The sequence below is a fragment of the Perca fluviatilis genome, chromosome 16, assembly GCF_010015445.1.
Source record: "Perca fluviatilis chromosome 16, GENO_Pfluv_1.0, whole genome shotgun sequence".
Taxonomy (NCBI): domain Eukaryota; kingdom Metazoa; phylum Chordata; class Actinopteri; order Perciformes; family Percidae; genus Perca; species Perca fluviatilis.
In genome coordinates, this window is record NC_053127.1 from 26,763,152 (window position 1) to 26,784,326 (window position 21,175).

Sequence of the window (21,175 nt, forward strand, 5' to 3'; positions counted from 1 at the left end):
TTTCTGATGAAATATATTAGAAATTCATATTTCTGCAAGCAGAAAGCTTTTGTGAGTTATGTTTTGTAAAGCAGCTACTTGATCTTTTGTATTTTCCACTCCATCGCTGCCCTCTGGCCATGGACTCCAGCACTTTGATGCATTTTGTGAGGTTGCTCATTGCATCAAAGTGTACGAAACAATATTGTTAAAAAGAATGATTTTCTATCTCTTACTGAGACATACAGTTTGCTCTTTTGCAAAACTTTGGTAAGGAATATGGAAAGAATCTCCCCAAAGTGTGTCCCTACACCCTCTCCTTACACTATTTGCTATTTTTCCTGGTAAGTGCTTTCTTTCTTGTGTATTTGTTAATTTTCTCAAGTTACTGATTTTTAATGAATATCTCCTTTTAAGTCATATTTGATGAGTTATCACAATTAGCGTTCGCTAATTCATTCGCGTTCGGGTTAGAATCCGACCTGCTGCTCTTTGCTGAGTGTCATCCCCCATCTCTCTCTTTCATGTCTATCCACTGTCACTAGCTACTTAATAAAGGGAAAAGCCCCAAAAATTATCTTAAAAAAAACAAAGAATCTAAAGGCCAGGTTTTGCATGTAGGTGGTTTTATGTCTTTACCAGTGTTCAAACCCTTTAAGAGGTGCACCCACCCATCCCTTAACCTCTGCTTCAACTGTTTTTGCTTGTTGGCTGCCAATGGCCTCAAAGCGAGCCTAATATTTGTTTAGCTCACCTGCTATAGACGTATTAGCACTTGACAAGGAGGAGGGTGGGCTTGTAATCTCTCATAGTTCTTAGACCTTGCTACATGGTTCTGGGGTTGCCCTCTTGGAATTGTAGTTCCACTTTCTTCCCGAAGTCCCCTTTTGCCTCCTTTTCTGCTCTTCCCACATTGTAGGCTGCTGCTTTATAATTGTGTTTCCAGACTGCAGTCCTAATTTGAAGGCTGCAGCCCGTTTGTTTATGGCATTCTGGATGGTTCTCGTAATCCATGTATAAATAATCAGTAGCTAGCTGCATTATCTGCAAAGAAGTTGTGCTTTTCTTTGCCAGGTGGTAAAATAAGGTGTCTTCATCCAGCTACTTTCCGATCATGGATATGTAATGTGATATAGCAAATAATTTATTGCTCGATTTTAAAATGTGTCTGTTTCCATGAAATAAAAACAATGTGAAATGTGAAGTGAATTTTGCTTTGTGCTCATGTTTCATGCTTTGTTCCAAACTGAATTATCACAGAGTGACTAATGATACCTTCTGCAAAACAACCTCTCTGAAAACATGCAGATGTCTTTCAGCAGTATCTAAACGCTATTTAAAGGGCACAAAACATTTGATTTCTGGCTGAAAAACAACCTTACCGGATTTGTTTTTGTTGCCATGGTAACTGTTCCGCTACTGTGTATCCATGGATGTTAGTAGACGTTTTTACGGTTACGGTCCTGCTGAGCTTCCTTTTTGGCAGACACTTGGATATTTATTTTTAGCTTGGCATAAATTCATTAAAATGTTCAGTGAACCACTTGTTGTATTGTTGCTTTACATCACTCTATGTGTAGTCTCTGTTGCCTTCCAGCATCAAGGTAAATAAAAACATGTAGTCACAATTAAAACTGTTACACACTCATACATGTTTGTGTCTTATTTGTTCCTCAAGAAACCAAATGGGGCATCACCTGCCAATCTGTGAGCTGTTCACTTTATTGCTTTTTCAGATATTTGTATGGCATATAGGGCAGTTAGAAAAAAGCACCATAATACTGCTGTATAACAGTGATATAGTGGGCTTGTCAGGACAAACTGAATCCTGTTAGACAACAAGCTCTAGGAGGTTCTTGAGTGGCAGCATCTGTGCACAATTAACCCCAGTATCCAACAGCCTCTTAACATGAAGCCGTTTGACATTATGTCAGTGAAGTGCTGTAAACTGAAATGTATACATTAGGTTTGAATACTTCTATGCCACACTGTGTCCTTTTAATTTAGGCCCAGGGGGCAGCAGGTCAGGGGATATTAAATTGATAATTTGATTGGTCTTGTTTTTTTAGTGTATTGATAGCATAGCTGATGACTTCAACACCCCTCTGTACCCTTAGGCTGGTCAAGCAAGTGCTGCAATATCCCGCCAAACACTGCCACTGTTAGCTGTTCAGTGCACTGATGCAGCTGTGACCAGGCTGTGCCTTAATCCCCACTGTGCTACTGTAACTGGGGTTAATGAGTTTCAGTCCAGCTTGCAATAATAGTCCTGCTGGGAATCTTTAAATCTAGGAGCAGATTGAATGACTTGACCTCTTTTTTTAATTGTACACACAACAGTAGTTTTGCAGTTGCAGTTCAATAAGGAATGTTCTCTCCATCAAATGTGTTATGATGGATGCCAAAGCCTATGTGCAGAAAATAAAACCATAGGAGGAATTTAGGATTCTGCTTTAAGAGCGAGTCATTTGTAAATCAATAGTGCAGTTAGACACCTAATGTCACCATCTGTTGCTGCCTCTGCTACTCGTTTGTTGCCATCTTGTGGACAATTTAAAACCTGTCAGTCTTCATTTGCACTAATACACCAATTAAAATGTTCCTGGGATCTCATATACAGATTTAACCTTGGTGAGCTCAAATGAATTACCATAACAACTGACATGGAAAAAGTTCAACTGTAAACTGATTTAAAAAAAAATAAATAAAAAAGCAGGTTTTCAGGGATGCAGCAGTGAATGTGCCAGACTAATGCAAGAGTCATGTAAATAATAAATAATCCCTCTTTGTCATTAACATTATCATGATTTTGAGTTCTGCATAATTGGCTTAAAGGCTGAAAGCTGTTATCAGTGACTGTATTTACATAATCATAAAGAAGGACAGCAACATTTCATTTTGTACTCACATGTATTTCAAAACATTTTAATTCCTCTCTATGTATGTCTCCTGCAGTTACCAGCTGCATCAAATAAAAAAGAATACATTATATAACCATTTAAAAGAGTATTTTCTATCATTGAAATATGGAAAATGAAATCATCATTAACAATGTGTACCTCTATTTTAACACTTGTTTCAATCAGCTCACATTACAACATATAGTGTTCCGCAAATTATCTTGGCATCTAGCTGAAGTACTTTGGGTTTTCACTCACAAGGTTTTATGTCATGCCTTTGCAGTGTGACAACAGGAATGTGGAAGTACTTCAGGAGCTGCATTCACTCATAATCACCACTTGTGGGCAGTCTAAAGCTGGCAATGAGGCAACAACAGGTCTACATACTCTGTGTGACAAGTGACAAACCATCCTGCTAGGTTTAATAAGAGGGTTGATAACTCTTTTTATTGCATGTAATACATGACGCATTGCACTGAGGGTGTTCCATCCACAAAATCAATGATCAATATACACGTTTCAGCTATCTCGCCTTTATTAGTGGTGTGTGATGTTGTTTACACTTTCCGTTGATCAATTATCTGACCAACAGATCACGATAGATACTAAGCATACAAAACAAAATCACCATCATCTTTATTACAAAATACAGAAACTATATAAAGAAATATAAATGCCTATAAACACAGAACGTACTGTATTACAAATAAATATAAATCTAAAAATATATATCTCAATTTTTCAAAACAAAGCAGCAAATTCTGTATTCTCACAACCTCATTTTTTAACCTTATTTTTCAAAACATAGTATCCTTACATTTCTTCAATCTCTAACTACTGAATAACCTTAACCCATTTTAAAGTCCATATGTGTTTGACCAGAACACATTCATCCTTTAATCTTTTACATTTCCAACAATAAAACATGAAAAAGTCCAAGTGGGGCTGACTACTTTTTATAGGCAGTGTAAATAATGTAGAGTGGAGAAGGCTTATCTTTCTACACACCAAAGTGTGTTTCATACTGATAGCAATAGCCTTGATGGGACTAACAACTGTGTAGGGTCCTTTGGTATCCCTCAGCCAAACCAATGTCTAAGCCAAAGTCCAATTTGACAATAACTTGCCAAAGTAGCAAACACTTGCAAAATGCATTTTAGATGCTTTACTGTAGTTAATAATATTACATGGCTGAACATCAAGTAAGGTAGTTTTAATGAGAGAGAACATGTTCACTCTGAGGCCAGAGGACCAACCTTTTTTGGACTTCTTATGGTGGTTTTGGTCCAGACACACTCATGTGGTGCTGATTTCTAAACTACTGGCTCAAGAAGGAGCCAAAAGCTTTCAGCCCAAGGCTGTCTGGCAGCCTTCAGCACATGTGGCATCTAACTGCAGTTACAACTGTATTACTAACTTAAGAAACTGATAAGCAAACTATGTTAGGTGTTTCACTGTGACACAGAGAGGAAACTGTGTAGCTGCTTCAGGTGGATTACTCCAACCAAACTTGTGTGTTTCTCATTACCTGTTATTTTATGGTTTAACCAGTTTAACAATCCAAATTGCTTTAGGAATGATACAAGTGAGAAAGTCATTAGCATTATCATCTTGACGCAGTTTGACCAGACTGCAGGGAATCCCCGACCACTGACAACACAGTAAACCAAAATAGACCAGCAACCTCTGCTTAACCAGTCGAAAGCTAACATACTAACCCAGATTGCTGAATACCACCCATTCACTGCTGTGTGCTGTAACCCAAATCGCATTTTTCACACCATATTTACATGACAAGCCATCAGCCATATGTAGTGCTACAGAATGTGCTGTATATACAAGCATGATAATCCAAATAAATTGCCAGGTCTTTTCATTTTAAAATGTGGGCAGCGATTCAGAGGTATGGAACAAGGCACCATGTGTACACAGTCATAATCCAGTGTAGATCAGCAATGTATCCAGTGAGACACATGCAGCATAACATTCTTTCATTTTTTATACTTTAATGTGTCAATACATATTGGGTAACACTTTATTTGAAGGGGTTCGCATAAGACTGACATGACACCGTCATAACTATGACATGGCACCTGTCATGAACATGAAGGGGTCTTTTTGAATGTTCAAGACTGTTGTCATTAAGTGTCAGGTAAATTATGTCTATTTTAATGCTAAGTTGGCATTGTTTGAGATGTTTGTGTTATGACAACTTGACATTAACGAGACAATATACCTGTCAATGTCTTTGTTATGACAACTTGACACAAACCAAGACAACATAACCTGTCATATATATATATATATATATATCCCCTTGACGCCTGAATTTATTCACAATTATATAAACAAAATATTATGTGTGTTTCTGGCTCCAAGCTGATGCTAAATGAGGTTGAGATTGTTAATTTGTCTATAGCATATGGAATAGATATAAATTTAGGTATGATGCAAATTAGCGACAACAGGCATTATGGTAAAATTCTTTACAAAATGGTAAAATTAATAAAACACATAGTAGATTTAATTCATGTAACAAAGTTGTTAGAACTTCTAAACTGTAATTGACAAATACATGGATCTTGACAACGGCAAGAAAGAAAACACTCTCCTACTCCCTAACATTGACAGTAGTTTCTTTAGGGTTAGGGGTAGGGTTAGGTGTAGGGTTAGGGTTAGGGGTAGGGTTAGGTTTAATTTCGCTTCCGTGAACCGGATGTATCTCCCACTCCGACCGGTCCTACGAGAAACCAGTGCATGCAAAAGGTTCCGAGGTATGTATCGCATGTAAACAAACCGGCATTGGGGGGAATACACACGCTATCTCGCCTGCAGTCGGAATGGAAGGGGTTTGATGCAAATCAGCGACAGTCGGCGTTAAGGGGATATATATATATATATATATATGTATATGTATATGTATATGCCTAATTATCAAACTATATGCCTATTTATCAAACTATTTGATTTTATGTGTTAACATTAAGCTATCATTAAGTGGTTGTTTCTAACATTAGCTGTCATAAGACCATAGAGAGCCGAAGTCACGCCCTTCTACTTCGGGCCAATGGGACCTATCTTTCGAAAAAATATGAATGAGAGTCAATGGAGAGATAATAATATTTTTTTTCATCCCGTTTGAATTGAGCTATGGATTACAAATATGATGTTCGTCAATTTAGAAGATAATTTTTTTAACTGAAGAAAGTCTGTTTGTTGTTAAACTGTTGAAGTATAAGACTGTGAAAATACGTAAGTACAAAGACTACACACTGACACTTAAATGTCTCATGGATGACGTCCCGCTGAAGCTACGATGTCTGTGTGTATTGCGTACCGGGGATGTAACGTTACTCTAATGAGGAGAGGATCTCTGGCTTGTTCTTTTGCTTATCTGCTGAAAACACTTCACTGGATAAAACACAGCAGGTAAGATAACGTTACATGTGTTGTGAAACAGAGCTAAGCTAGCTAGCTAGCGAGCAAGTTGAGTATCTAGCAGGTGACGTAAATTGTGTGAGACGAGAGATGTAGTTCATTGAGCGGTTTCACACAAAACTAAGTGGTCATATGACAAACCTTCGGCCAACTGAGACTTTCTTTGGTTGAAAAATTATCTTTTAAATTGACGATCATATTTGTAATCCATGGCTCAATTCAAACGGGATCAAAAAATAATTATTATCTCTCCATTGACTCTCATTCATATTTTTTCCAAATTAAGGTCCCAGGAGGTCCATCGGCCATTTCTGCTCTCTATTATAATTGTGTCATGAATATTTTTCCTTGACCTCAAGTAAAGTGAAACAATTTGGACTTGTCAATAAGATAAAAGTCATAAAAGTTCTAAGACCAGTTTGACGACAATGAATGCAGTACCAAGGTGATTTAATATGTTTTGGACATATTAGGACTGTAGTTAGCTGCCGTTGGCTAGTTAGCTTGGTTAGCTGTACAGCTGTCCAATTAGCCAACTCAGTCCCAGGGTGCAAAGAGCCAAACCTGGAAAGAAAACCATCTCTTTAATGTATCCCTTGTCATAAAATTGGCCTCCTGTGTAAGTTTTGGAAGCTGTTTATTTTTTCAAAATCTAATCTGTGCATCATTGAGTCCAAGTGGATATTTGTGCCAAATTTGAATAAATTCCCTTCAGGTGTTCCTGAGATATCGCGTTCACAAGAACAGGACGTACAGAAGGATGGACAAACAACCTGAAAACATAATGCCGGCCCTGAGGCAAAAATGTGATAATGTGCACCCAAGTAGCCAAAAAGGAAACAACAGGTTGTTGCTCTTTAGGGGTTGCTATACTAATCAGTTATTGAAGACCTGCTATAATCTGGGTTATGACAGTATGAATCCAAGTGTCCGCAGCTGGTTGGCTAACAAGCTAATATTTTGTACTACTGAAGGAGGAGAAATGCCGGAGCTGACAGGATCTAGAGATGGTCTGTTTCCTGTCTCCTACAAAGCTGATCAAATGCTTCCCCCTGTCTGGATCCAGCACATGATCGATTCCCACTTCTGCAGATTATAATCCATTCATAAGAAGATATTTTGAACATAATGGGTGGTCATCTCAGCTCAGCTGTGGGTGTGTCAGACAAAAAAAGGTTGGGAACTACTGCATTACATCATCACATCGCCCCTGTCCTGACCGTTACATTTAATTAACAGAAGAGAACAAGGACTATAATAAGACAGTGATGAAGTACTTTCACAAATGCTGTGTGTTGTTTTTGTGATGTAGGTGATCCTTACAGACTTTGGCATTTGTCAAAGAAATAATGTACATGGTAAAATTGAGTGAATTGCTAATAGAGTGGAGAATTGAAAGAAATCACAGGTGATTGAGAGCAACACCCTCTAAGAAACAGACTTGCAGTACATTACATGAAGTGACGGACGAGTGAAGGCTCTGGTGAAAGAGGGAGGAAGAGAAATGGAAAGAGAGAGAGCTGCAGACAAAAGAGAAAACATTTGCAGCCTGCCCTACCCCCTCATCACTCCCTGGGGAACGAGGGATTATGGAAATGGTTAAATGCAAGAGAGAGGGAGACTGACAGACAGAGAGAGGAGGAGGAGGAGGAGGAGGAGAGAGAGAGAGAGAGAGAGAGAGAGAGAGAGAGAGAGAGAGAACAGAGAGAGCAACTAAGAGAGGGAGGAAGACAGAGCAATGCTATTGGTTGACCGTTATAACATCAAGCGTGATAGAAATATTTCTCTCGCAGTCTAAGAAATAGAGGTAGAGACCGAGACAGTAGACTCAGGAAACACATTCAGGTCTGTTTTCAAAAAGATCAGAAGAAAGAGGACTTAAGAAAGAAAGAAAGAAAGGCAAATGAGAAAGGGGTAGATAATAGAAAGGTGGACTAATTAACTTATGACTTCTGAGGGCTGTGGAGATTTTTGCTTAAGAAGAGAAGAGATTTCTAAGTCAGAGTAAATGCGACTCAACATGTAGATTCTGCAGGTTCCTGGTTAAATTCCCCCCCTTTCCCCCCCCCCGAGAATTTATTACCCTGCACGTCAGCAAAGACAAATCTCAATGATTTTGGAGAAATCTGAGGGATGCGTCTGAGAGAAAGATGCAGAGCAGAGAATTGTGACATGGTGCCGACCCAAATTGACAGAGACGAGGACAGATTGGACTGTTCAGTGGCAGACACGTCTCCAACCAGACACAGGTATTCTCTCCTCGATATTAAGATCGGTCAAGATATTTATTCATGCTAACTCAAACTATCTTATTTATTGTACTCTGATCTTGTATTTGTAAGTCCTCTTGGATGTGTGATATTGGCATTGTAATGTTAAATAGCTGTTTCATTTGAAACCTGATTCCAATATTTGCTGCCTCATTGGTTTATAATTATTATTTTATACTATATTATTTTATTGTGAAATCACATGTAATTTGCTTTGTCAGAATATAACTAACTGTCTAATGTGCAAAGCAATACCTTGTGTATTTAGCAAACGATCAGATTGATGTGGGGATTAATCATTTCCCCAAAATGTAGTAATAAACCAAGAGACTGTCTCTGTAAATTATAACACACAAATAATCTGCAAACTACGGTTGTTAACAAGTGCGTTAAATGTGATTTAGATATATGCGTCATTAATGGTGTTCTTGATTTAGAGCAACAGATGAACTGAAAGCCATACGACAAACTACTGAACTATCACAAGCCATAACCATCTTAGTCCATAATCCTCAGTGTTTTTAAAACGCAGAGCTGCGCTTAGTATCGACAAGAATCCTGTGCTTCTGCTGTCAGCGTGTCAGTCAGACACTTTGAGGCTTGCGTTGCTGTAAGGAAAAAAATGTGTAGGCTTGGTCTAAAAAGAAACTACATGGAGGAGGAGGAGGAGGAGACAGACATCTTGCCTGTCAGAGACTAAAAAAGAGCATCAGGCCAACGACAGACAACTGTGGTTGTGAACAGACAAATAAGTGCTTCCTAAATCAAAGCAACACAGTGGTTGTGCTGCTGTCACACAAAAAGAGACAAAGACATGAGTGGAAGATCAGGAAGCCAAGCTGGTTATTGATTTTTACTAAAACTGAGTGTTCTACCTACCTGGACAACACAGACTCCTCCTTGCATCGGAGGGGGAAACAGACAATAACCTCCACTAAAAGGAGGGAGGGCAATCGCCAGATAGAGAAAGAGAGCAGGGGAGAAATCCCCTCTCTCTCTCTCGACCCATCTCGTCGTCAGGCTGGCGGGCTCTGCCGTGGCATTCACCTTTGCGGCCTTCTGCTACATGCTCACCTTGGTGCTGTGCGCTGCTCTCATCTTTTTTGTCATATGGCAGGTGAGTAGCACTGTGGACACTTGGATCCACTGCACACACACTGACACTAAATGTAGGGCCTGTGAACGTCCACCCTCCGTCCCACGCAGGCAGACAAACACATCCACCTACACACAGCTCTACAACACTGACAGCAACACGGCACACACACACACCTCTCTCAGGTACTCTCGAGGTAATGGCATGCATAAATGTGTCAGCTGAATCTCAGTGTAATTGCAGGCTACCTATGTGACTGACGTTTTGAATTGCCTCTTAAAAGCCACAAAATGACACTTTGTTCCCTTTAATTTCTAACAGCTAGATGCAAAGACATAATTAGTTGAAACCTATATGGTTGAAACAGACCACAGAGTTGCAAGAGATGCATGAGCCTGAAAAACACACAATGTTAACTTATAACTGTAATTTATTTGTGTTTTTTTATCTTATTTCCATATAGTGTCTAAATGACTTGTTTACATGCTGGTTTATCACTAGAGTATATCATCTGGCCTTGACACATTTTGCAAAAAAGACAGATTCCAAGCAGCTCCATTCCTCCACAGTAAATCAACCTCAGATCCCAGAGAACTGGCAATAAACAGTTCCTCAAACAAGGGGATCGGGCTTCAGCAAACTGCACGATATGAGTACAGGGAGGTGGCAAAACACAATGATCATAAATCTCACTGCCAGGTTGTTGTGAATCTGTCTGCCTGCTGCATTTTGAGTGGAATTTGCACAGATGTCGCCGGACACCGGTGCACTCGGGTTGCTGGTTTACACAAGTGCAGACTCAACAAACACTAAAGCTTTGATCTCTAACCTTTAACATTCGATTCATGGAGGCAGGGAAAATACAGTACACATCATTATGAACATAAGACTTGAAATGACTAACGTTACCAATTGACTAAGTGGGTGAGACTACATATGAGTCAGTCAGTGTGTCTGTGTGTGAAAGAGACAGGGAGAAGCGTGTGTCTGGCTAAGTATTCAACCATGAGATGCAAACGCATATCAAACTATGATTATGTTCACCCCTTCCCCCAGTCTGCCTCTACCCACGGGTACAGCACCCCCATTCTCTGTGACTCTCAACCAATCACAACGTTTGTTCACTGCTATAGTAACCACAGAGCCCGCTGAGGGGCTCACCATGTCGCCATGGAAACTGCATCTGTTTACAACAGAGCTAAGTGTGAAGGAAGACGAGGGAGAGCCGTTTAGCCCTGGTATGGGGAAATTACCACCAGGACTGTTTCTATTTCAAACAGATCTGTTTTCATATTATTAGTCATTGTTGACGACGCAAAGCAGATGCTCACTTATCTACAAATAATGTCTGCTTTTTATTGCTTTTCAATGTACCGTCAGAGATAAGCTTCACTGTTAAAAAGCTGAACTGATGATAAGCACATAGCAGGTGGCCTTTACACCGAGAATTATTTGTATTTTTTTATAGAGCTATTAATCAGGGGGCTGGTGAGGAAAATGATCTCCCATAATACTCACCTCACAGGGAGCAGTTAGAGAGTGTACAGCATAGCTTAACCGAACAATGACATTATTTTCTCTACAGTGACCTCAGTCTGATATATTTCGACATTTTTTCTAAAAAGGACAAAGAAACTAAATTGTGATTTTATACAGGCCTCCAGTAGACCATAATCCTCTTAAAATGTATGCTTTGTTGAGATATTTAAGTTTTGCATTTTAAATATAACTAACTTTTGCCACACACAACTTTAAATGTGAAGTGATTGTTTTAATCCTGCCAGATTAGGAATAAATACATGTTAATTGTCATTACAAAAGGAGTTCATTTGACAGCTGCCTATGTCTCAATTGATATTCTATAGTTTCTAATGTGAACTTTATTATCAGGATTGATTAAAAGAAGCTGGTGTATCATTTAAGAGGAGATGAAAAACGGGGAAACACTGTGTGACAATACAGGGAGAATTTAAATCTACATAATGACGCATGTCGGAGCTCATACAGTACACACTGTAAAGAGAAAGAGCAAGGCTGTAAGTAATTAAATACACATTCACCATTTGATCACCATGTGCACTCGGGCAAAGTGAACATTGTGACTGTACAAGATGTAGCGGGTGTGCAGAACAGTAAACAGTTCCATAGTTACAACAGTATTGTACAACAGGCTGAGACTTGAGACAACTTCAAAGAGTGTGGTGTTGAAAGGATAGCAACTATGTCTTTATTCCATAAACAGTTACAGTGTGTGCATTCATTAATGCTCTAAAGGTAACAAGGCTAATTGAAAACAATCTCACATGTCTGTTATTTTTCAGATCATTGCATTTGATGAGCTTCGCACAGACTTCAAAAACCCCATTGATCAGAGCAATCCCACCAGAGCGGTAAGAACCCTGCTGTTTCTCTTCTTTCAAGAATGCTCAAACCCTCTTGTAAAGCCCTTCTCTTCACGTCCAAAATGGATCTACGCATAAATACTGAGAGCAAATTGACAGTTTCACTTCATAAATGTTGCATATGAGCCTAAAGTTATCAGTCAATATAACAAATTTCAGTTCACTCCTCATGAACAAACTGAGTTTATAAAGAATAGCCTTTCATGAGAAACCCACAGCACACTTTCACGTAATCATACGGGGAAAAGCAAGCCATCATTTCATGTAAATGAAGTTGTTTTTGTGCTTTTAGAATGAACATTTTCAAATGTTTTATTCAGCTGCATGCAGCCAACATCAAATATGTGTACTCCTTTTAAAACAGTTCATACTTATCCCAGCTCGCCAGGTGATTGCAACAGTAGCACCCGGGCAGTGTTTGCATCGAACACTCATTTGTATGCAGTTTGGAGCAATCAACTTTCCATAAATATGGCGGCTTGTTGGCCTAATTAATTGCATGCAAATGAAGTCGGCATTTATACAATGAGATACTGTGCTGTCGCCACAAAAAAAAGGGCAGATACAAGGTTTACCCTCACTGTATAAGAACCAACTTATTCACTCAAAAGTCACATTTGAAAGTCTCTGTCTGAATCTTTTGCAAAAAATTAAATAAAAAAAACATCATGAGTCATTAATGATTGCCATTATTCATTTAGCAAGTTAACAGCAGCTGTGAATGTCTTTTTCACAAGTTAGCTAATGTTCCAGCAATCATGTGAACCTGCATCTGAACTGCAAAGTGAGAGTGATGAGGAGTGGGAGAGGAAACTGTGAAAGCAGACTGTGGGAGTGTGGAGGCCCGCCAGCTACAGGAGGGCTGGACACAATAACACAATTAAAATATAATGCACCCGAAAACGGTAGCTCTGAAATAATAAACAGTAATAATACTGATGTGAATAATCAGTAATCAAAGTGGATGTGTTATTTGCACCCCTCAGGAGAGCTAACACATACTGAACATTACAAGCAGCAGGATTTCTATCAAGGCTACTGTATTGGATTGCATTTCATTGGACAGGTTTTTTTTTTTAAATCTATAACTAACAACCTATACTTGTCAACATGCCAGATGTGTTCAGAAAGAACATGATCTGCTAGGCTGCGATGCTGCCAGTCTCTCTCAAAGTCAATAAACTGCACAAACTGAAGAGCACACACATGGCAACAGCCTTGGAAAATAAACAGCAATTATCTGGGATGTTAGCTGAAAGCAAGGTGTATTCACTCATCTGCTGTTGTTGGCAAAAAAAAGGACAAAAGCTGTAAATATTTGTCAGTGAGAGAGAAATTACAAAAGAACAAAATGGAAGAGACATATGTTTCCGAATCAGGTTTAACTGCACAGCCATTGTAAAAAAAAAAAAACGACTGAAAAAAAAAAAGTGACTGAAATGTAGAATTATTTCTGCTTGAAATACCTTAAAAAAGAGCAGTGCCATGTCAAATGGCTGCAGCTCTCTCCATGAAATAGCATGACATTGAATGAAGGAAATGACATTTCCTTCATACATGCCTTTTTTAATGTTAGGGGCTGTAGTAAAATGACAAGGCTAATTGCTAATTGGAAACTAATTATTTTATACTTACCTGCTACTTGATAAGTAATCATTATACTATTTGATATTCACTGTTTGCTCTGCATTTCTTGTATTTGTTCTGTATTTGTGAAATATCCCTACTGCATTTGATTAACGTCTTCAGTTGTGTTTCCCTTGTTGGAACAATAAAAAATTCATAGTGAAGTGGATGACCTGACACTAATTAGGGCATCTCAGGGAGGCTGCAGGCTGTAAAAATCTTAGCAGAGTTACTGCAGGACAACAATTTATAAGTGCAATTAAACCGTAAAATGTACAGTAGTTTTAGCTGGCAAGGCGATACTGGGCTCTTTACATTTTTAAGCTCAGTGTCGTGGAAGGATGCAGTGCACAAAGCAAGGAAAACAAAAGGAAATGTCATAGACCAAATTAACCAACAACTGCAAATAGACAGTGATGCTGTAGGGCCAGTGTCTGGCTTGGAGGCTGGATGTTGTAGATTCAGGGCAAAATCCACTTTCAGGTCGCCGGGGGAGTTTTGATTTATGTTTACAGATTCATAAAAGGTGCAGCTTGTGGCTCACGCTAAAGGGAAAGGACATGACAGGGGCCTCAATACTGGAAGCCATCCTCCTGTAACTAAGACAGATGCCTCAATATGTCACAAAATAAAGAGCCTTTACAGCTGAGGCTTCATTAAATACAGAGGAAACAAACACCAGTGAGGTTTACACATGCTAAACATATATAGCATATCCATGCTGCTTATCGACTCGACATATTTGTGTTTCACTAAATAAATGAAGCAAAATAAATGAACAATCTGTCTGTCTACTGGGACGTTTATTTACCTGGTCTCTTATGCCTGGCCCTCCCCATGTTGAAAATGGAAGAGTCCCCACACACAACGATATGTAATGATACATTGAACAGTTTTGTTCTTTTAGTGTGTGCATTAGCCTGGTGATGGACACATTAATCAAGGTGGAGGAACAACAGCAACACATCTCATATGCCTGGCTTGCTAATCAATGAGAGGACATTGGCTGCTGGCTTGTAGAAGATGGATGGCTTTCATTTCTAAAACTGATCATTAAGCCCTCTCTCATCGCTCACAGGAGACTCAACTCTAAAACCCAAACCTGCACCAAACATCACTGTGCTTATTGCTTCAAATGTGGCTGATGTCTTTATGTACTGACCAATAGTTTGGTTAGCCTGGTCCTACCAGACTCTCGTACATTTCATTTGTACAGATGAAAGTGAAATTTGAGCAGAAGTACGTAGCAGGGCGGAGCCAGGCTATAGTTTGGTTGCATGTAAAATATATATTTTAACTATATAATGGAAAACAACTTTAGAGTTTGAGATAGAAAATAAAGTTGGTTAGTCAGTCAATTATTATTAATTAAATGTAGTGATAAGTCTATTTTTTTTCGTGGATCAGATGGAGTTGTATGGCCTTATACAGATGCATATTGTACCTTAGCCAAAATATTTCAATTTAATCACTCAAATCACTCACCATGTGTAGTTTTTGAATTTTATTGATGCAGAACTGAAATGTGTCAAAATTTGTCAGCTGCAAACAGAATTCTCTGAAGCTTGAAAGCATGTATTATCTCAGCCTTAAGATTTCTTTTCATAGATAGACAAAATTGGTGAATAGGATGAAGAAATACGCACACTGTTAATCAGTCTTTCTTGTTGTCCACAGAGGGAAAGGATTCTAAACATTGAAAGGATCTGCAACCTTCTCCGCAAAGTGAGTAATAGTTTGTTTTTACCTGCTGCTGGTGGGTGACTGAGGGGCTTCAGACAACCGTGATTACTTGGCTTTCTATTGTGAGGACCGTGACGCACACAGATTCATTTCACATGTAGCCCATCCCCACAACCCACCTTCACCGCTCTGCAAAAACACAGAGATGGAGAACAGTTATACCGTCAAGAGCAGGAGGTGTTGTGATGTTTTTTTTCCTTACATTTCAAGGCTTTCAGAAAGAGAGCTGAATATCCCTAAACTAAACGTGACATGCTGTTAAGGCCCTTTTGAACATGCATGTTTTGGAAAATGTTTAACAGCATTAGGAACAACATAGGACTTTAAATAAACTCAAGCTATTATATCAATAAATACATATAATATAACAGGAGCTTTAATGTATCAAGGAAGGTGCAAAACACAATGTTATCTTACAAGGCTAGCTCTGGGATCAATATTAGGACCATAATGTATTTTACATCTGTGAAAAGATTTTATTATCTAGGAGGGAAAATGGTTATTAGATGTTTTCCTGTATTTAGCCACTGATTTACAGATGTTTGCTATTGACTGATTGATTTATTGATTCATTATTTTCCACAGTGGTGCACTCAACGAATAAAAGTGTTACTGATACATACTCATTCTACCACTAGTTGAGAAAGACATTAGATGGCACATATTTGTTTAATATCTTTGCTGTAGGGATAATATAATTTCAAACACCTTTAAGTGTTGCAGAGGGATACAACATACAGAGAAATGACATCTTCAACAGGAAATCTATTTAGCTAAAATGTGGAGCATGATGTAGTAAAAAAAACTGTTTCCTAATCAATTTACAAATAGAAAGGTGATCAATATAGCCTGGTAATCAGACTAATTTACTATTTGGCCTTTTTGTTTTCACTTCATTATTCAGTCTGACATCGTGTTTATACCAACCCAGCCCGGAGGGTTATTTTGCCCCACATATCTCTCCCATCAACAATATTGTCAGTCAAAGAGAAGCTGTTAAAGGTTGATTGAAGCAGTTAAAGATTGCAGAGTCAACCAAAAAATTATGCCAATTTAAAAAAAGCATTTAGCCGCTAAACGGCCAGATGCTAGGATGGACGGTCCAGACGGACGGGTGACGCCAAAACCTTCCCTAATCTGATTGGCTTACCCTGATATTCTTACTCTAACCTTAACCAATTTTACTTTTTATGCCTAACCTAACCAACCCAACCAACGGAGGCAACAAGTAGCCAATCAGAGGCAGGTCAAGCCTCTGGACCATCCATTCTAGCATCAACCATATTCCACTCAGGAGTAGACTAGGTGGAGACCAAAACCAGAGCTAAAAGAAGAGTGAATATCTGACTTAGGCCCATCAGGTGGCCAGATGGCTGACTTAAAATGAATGCTGATGTTACTCTGTATCAGCTGGATGTGCAAATAAGTGACTGTTTGCTACATCAACTTAACAGGCGATGATATATCACTGTTGTGCTCACAGTTTGTTGATTCAGAGGTCTGGAAGCAAGCTGAGCAACCTGACCCATCTATGTCAAACTACATAATTTCTACTAACATCTAAAAACCAGTCTACATGTGTATGAAACTATATTTGCACTCGTAACAGCAGTGGCTCATGAGTAACATTAACACCTTCTGTGTGAAAGTGTTTGCCTCGCAGTGTGATTTGAGTTTCGTAGATTGTAGTTATATCACAACATGCGACCCATGAGTGTTTCAGTGTTTTCCCAGAAGTTATTGAAGTGTGAATACAGATTTCTGTGATTATTTGCAGACCTATTACCTAATTTCCTGTGTCTGTTCTGGTTAGTTGGTGGTACCGGAGTACTCCATCCACGGGCTCTTCTGCCTGATGTTCATGTGTGCTGGAGAGTGGGTCACACTTGGCCTAAATATCCCACTGCTCTTCTACCATCTGTGGAGGTACAGTCCCAAACCAAATGTCTGACAAGCTTGTGTTGATCCAGCACGAGCGTGAGCCAAACCTCTCTGTATTTTCAGGTTTCTTCATCGGCCAGCTGACGGGTCAGAGGTCATGTACGATCCCGTCAGTGTGATGAACGCTGACATTCTCAATTACTGCCAGAAGGAGTCCTGGTGTAAGCTGGGCTTTTATCTGCTCTCTTTCTTCTATTATCTCTACAGGTCAGTACAGAACCACAGTATTTTCAATACACTGTTGATTGGTTAGGTTTCATTGATGCCTTTCAGATTTGTTGCAATGTTGTATTAATTTAGTAGCAAAATAGCAGCACAATTCATATTTTCTGCCTATTTTTCCATCTGTTGCCATGGTCTATTTCCTGCCGAAGTATGGTCTATGCCTTGGTGAGCTTCTAACAGACAGGCTGTCTGGAGGAATAAAAGGAAGTATGTGGAATAAATGGAGACATCAACTCTTCCTCTCCTTATGTATCCTTCCCATCACTGGCTTGGGTTCTCAAAAACCTAACCCTGGACAAAACAAGAAGACCAATCTGTGTGATAATGTGAATGTAAAGGCCTCCACTTGATTATATCGCTTCGACCTAGAGACTGCTGTTGGACAACTGGACACAGTTTTGAAGGATTGAAATGAAACAGAAAGAGGACGCAGCAGGTGTGTTGCCTTTGACCCATTAAATTAACAATATATTTCTGAAGGGCTGGAGCTTTCCCATGCTGCTCTAACTGATCCAGTCGCTCAACTCACTGTGAAGCTCCAAACACTTAGGGGCTGGAAAACAACAAAATATGTCTGTATTGTTTGACTTTGAGGATTATTTTGGTATCATTCCATGTATTTAGGATGATAGACACCTCAAATATCAAACCACTGCTGATTGTGGTACAGTTACATACAACTGGAAGAAACAGGTTCAATTGTACAGGAGGACTTTACACTGTAAGAAATGTAGAAGGCCTGGCAGGGGAATAACAGTTTGGTGTGTGCACTTTTAACCAGGACAGAGATAAAGCATAGACCAACACAACATCTCCTTGAAGCCAACCTCTGCCAAAAGTCAAATTCCACACTGTAACAAAAACAAGGAATTAATCATAAGTTTGACTGCAAGGGTCAGTGCTTGTAATGTGTGTTCAAAATAAGTATGTCCATAGCTGTAAGGGCGTATTTCCTGCTAGGTTCATGCTTTCCAAAGAGCATCATGCTCAGACATTTAATGCCAAAAGTTTTTATCTGAAAAACATTGTGCCAAATTAAAAGTCAGTTAGAGAAAAGTGACAAGGCAGTATCTTCATGTACATGCAAAGGCACTGTCATGTCTTTATCTTCACTTAGGGTAACACATTTAATTTTGGTACAATGCTTTTTTTCTTGATAAAAATAGAAAAAACTTATTATTAGTTCTGTTGATTTTTAGTGTGCAGGGAGCGCCTTATTCCTATTTCCAGTTTACTCTTACTCATCTGCATCTATACTATAGTCATTTTAGCACAGAACCTTTTCTCCGATCCGAGGTAGAATATAGAAATTTCATGTACAAAAAGCAATTAAAAACAGCAAACTATCAATGTGATATGATATTCAGTGTATGTATTAGTGAGTGGGACACAAGTGGCAGATGAGACAATAATGACTCTATGACAATGTTTCCGTTATTTCAGAAGTGTAAAAATATGAAAGTCATCTCAATACGTCTACTATCATACAGTTTCAGAAGGGACAGACGTAAGACGTTAATGTTGCTGATGACCAAGATCTGTAACAGCGAAGCCTGTCCTCAGCTGGTGCTGCCTTTGCTATCATGTGTTCATTAGTTTGATCTATTAGTAGATAAGTGATGGTTCAAATGTGTGATTTTAACATCAGTAAAGTAACAGAAAACTCTGGAGCCTGAGAACAAACTGTGATGTTTGTCATACACCGGCTTTACATGTAGTAAATGGTAGTGATGACACATCTGGTATAAGGTGTGGGACTCACTTAGGACAATAAGGTCTTATTGAAGCCTACTGAAGTAGTCTCTAAAAAGATTTAACACTAGTTGTGTCACTGGTATTAAGGATTTCTTTTTCATTCTTAAACAGGCAAAATAACTTCTGGAAACTTAAATAGAGAACACAGAATACTTAAGATTATTGCTATTACTACACAAATAATATAGCTGTACATTTTGTGTATGTTGGCATATTAATGACTAGCTTTAACTACATTTCAATTGGAAGCAAATATGGATACCAATGTGAATCAAATAGCAACAGGCTGGCATTATTCTATTTTTAGTTAGTGTCAATAAATCCCATGAAATGACTAAAACCAACAATGTGTTAATATTTTGGACTTCCCTATAGTCTGTGGCACTCAGCTCCAATCTGTTTCTACTAAAGCTTAAAAAACAGGTTACAAATATATTGTGTAAACTTAAAGGTTAAATCATTTCCTCAAACAGCTTGGCACTGTAGTTTTTCAGAAATGTCACTCAAAGAAGATTAAATAGAGCATTTCTTGGGGACTATTTTCAGCCGTGGATTGATACATGTTTCCGCGCTCATGAGTATTTACAGCAGCAGGACGGTGTTTGTTGAAAACAAGAAAAATATGGAATATCACTAGTCTTATTTTTTAAATAAGAGTTTTATTCCCAATCAAAATAATGTTCAAAATTCATATGTAGTGACTGATTCATACAGTACATTACATATGTAAAGTACACCAATAAAAAAAAACACACACACACACACACACACACACACACACACACACACACACACACACACACACACACACACTTCTTGTGTCAGTCACAGTCTGTTTCATGTCACTTTGGCATCAGTTGAAGGGAGCAACTCAAACCGCTTGTGTGATTTGAATTTCAACCAAACATTTAATTGACTGAAGCAACTTTAATAGTGTGTGTTCTTGAAGACACACAGTCAACAATACAATACATGCTGTGCCAAATGATGTTCCCATAAAAGTAATCACAGGACACTGAGACCTCAGAACTCTGCCAACAATGCGAGTGTGTTGAGTGTGGACAATCACTATTAAAGCACAGGATGAAGAGGAAAGGAGGAGAAATACAGCTTGGTTGAATGTCATTATGTAGTTGCTCTAAACAAAGCATTTTAGAAAACTGTATTTGAGTATATCTATTTGTATCTGTCTTTTATACATTTATCATCAATGTACGCTACAGTAAATTTGGTGGATTACTTTATATTTATTAGGTCACACAATGATGTACAGTTAATAAACTGCAATTCTCATGCCATATTCTAATAAAACAGTAATGCCAAAAAAGATCATCTCCAAGTTTCTTACTTCCTGTATGTTGAGGGTCAGTATTTTAGCCAACAGTGAGTAGATTTGCAGACTGCCAACACCAGAGATGTACTGGGGAATGGTGAATTTATAAGTGAGGATACTGAGTAATGCATTAGACGGAGTATAGGAGACGAACCGCCACATCGAAAGCTGTGGAAAAACAGCTGCATTTAGAAGTGGTTTCAGAGACATTCACACAAGCTCCTAAAACGCACCAAAATAACTGAATTCCCTGAAAATGCTTTGCTGATGTGAAAAGAGCTTCAACTGGAGAGGCGGCAAAGAGAGGATGATAGCCTTTCATTAATGTCTTCACCTCCAGAATACTAACACATCCAATTATAGAGCACATGGATGCCTCTTGGATTGCATAACAAAACAAAGGTGACACACGTTACATCTCCACGGCAAGCAATTGCTGATGAAAATGTCACTGCAACAGCTGTATT

The 21,175-nt window shown here is 38.7% G+C and overlaps 1 protein-coding gene across 1 annotated transcript; it reads left to right on the forward strand.

Annotated features, from left to right (window-relative positions):
- The first annotated feature begins 8,046 nt into the window (after positions 1–8,046).
- Positions 8,047–20,173, forward strand: cnih2 (cornichon family AMPA receptor auxiliary protein 2). Its single transcript, XM_039777600.1, has 7 exons — positions 8,047–8,566; positions 9,480–9,704; positions 12,005–12,073; positions 15,389–15,436; positions 17,268–17,380; positions 17,459–17,602; positions 17,770–20,173. The coding sequence occupies exons 2-7, from the start codon at positions 9,654–9,656 to the stop codon at positions 17,795–17,797; spliced, it is 453 nt and encodes a 150-aa protein (XP_039633534.1). The 5' UTR covers positions 8,047–8,566; positions 9,480–9,653; the 3' UTR covers positions 17,798–20,173.
- Positions 20,174–21,175: the final 1,002 nt, after the last annotated feature.

Coding starts and splice junctions, on each gene's coding strand:
- cnih2 (XM_039777600.1), top strand. CDS start 9,654: ATGCTCACCTTGGTGCTGTGCGCTGCTCTCATCTTTTTTGTCATATGG. Junction 9,705..12,004: donor TCTTTTTTGTCATATGGCAG/GTGAGTAGCACT, acceptor GTTATTTTTCAG/ATCATTGCATTTGATGAGCT. Junction 17,381..17,458: donor CTCTTCTACCATCTGTGGAG/GTACAGTCCCAA, acceptor CTGTATTTTCAG/GTTTCTTCATCGGCCAGCTG.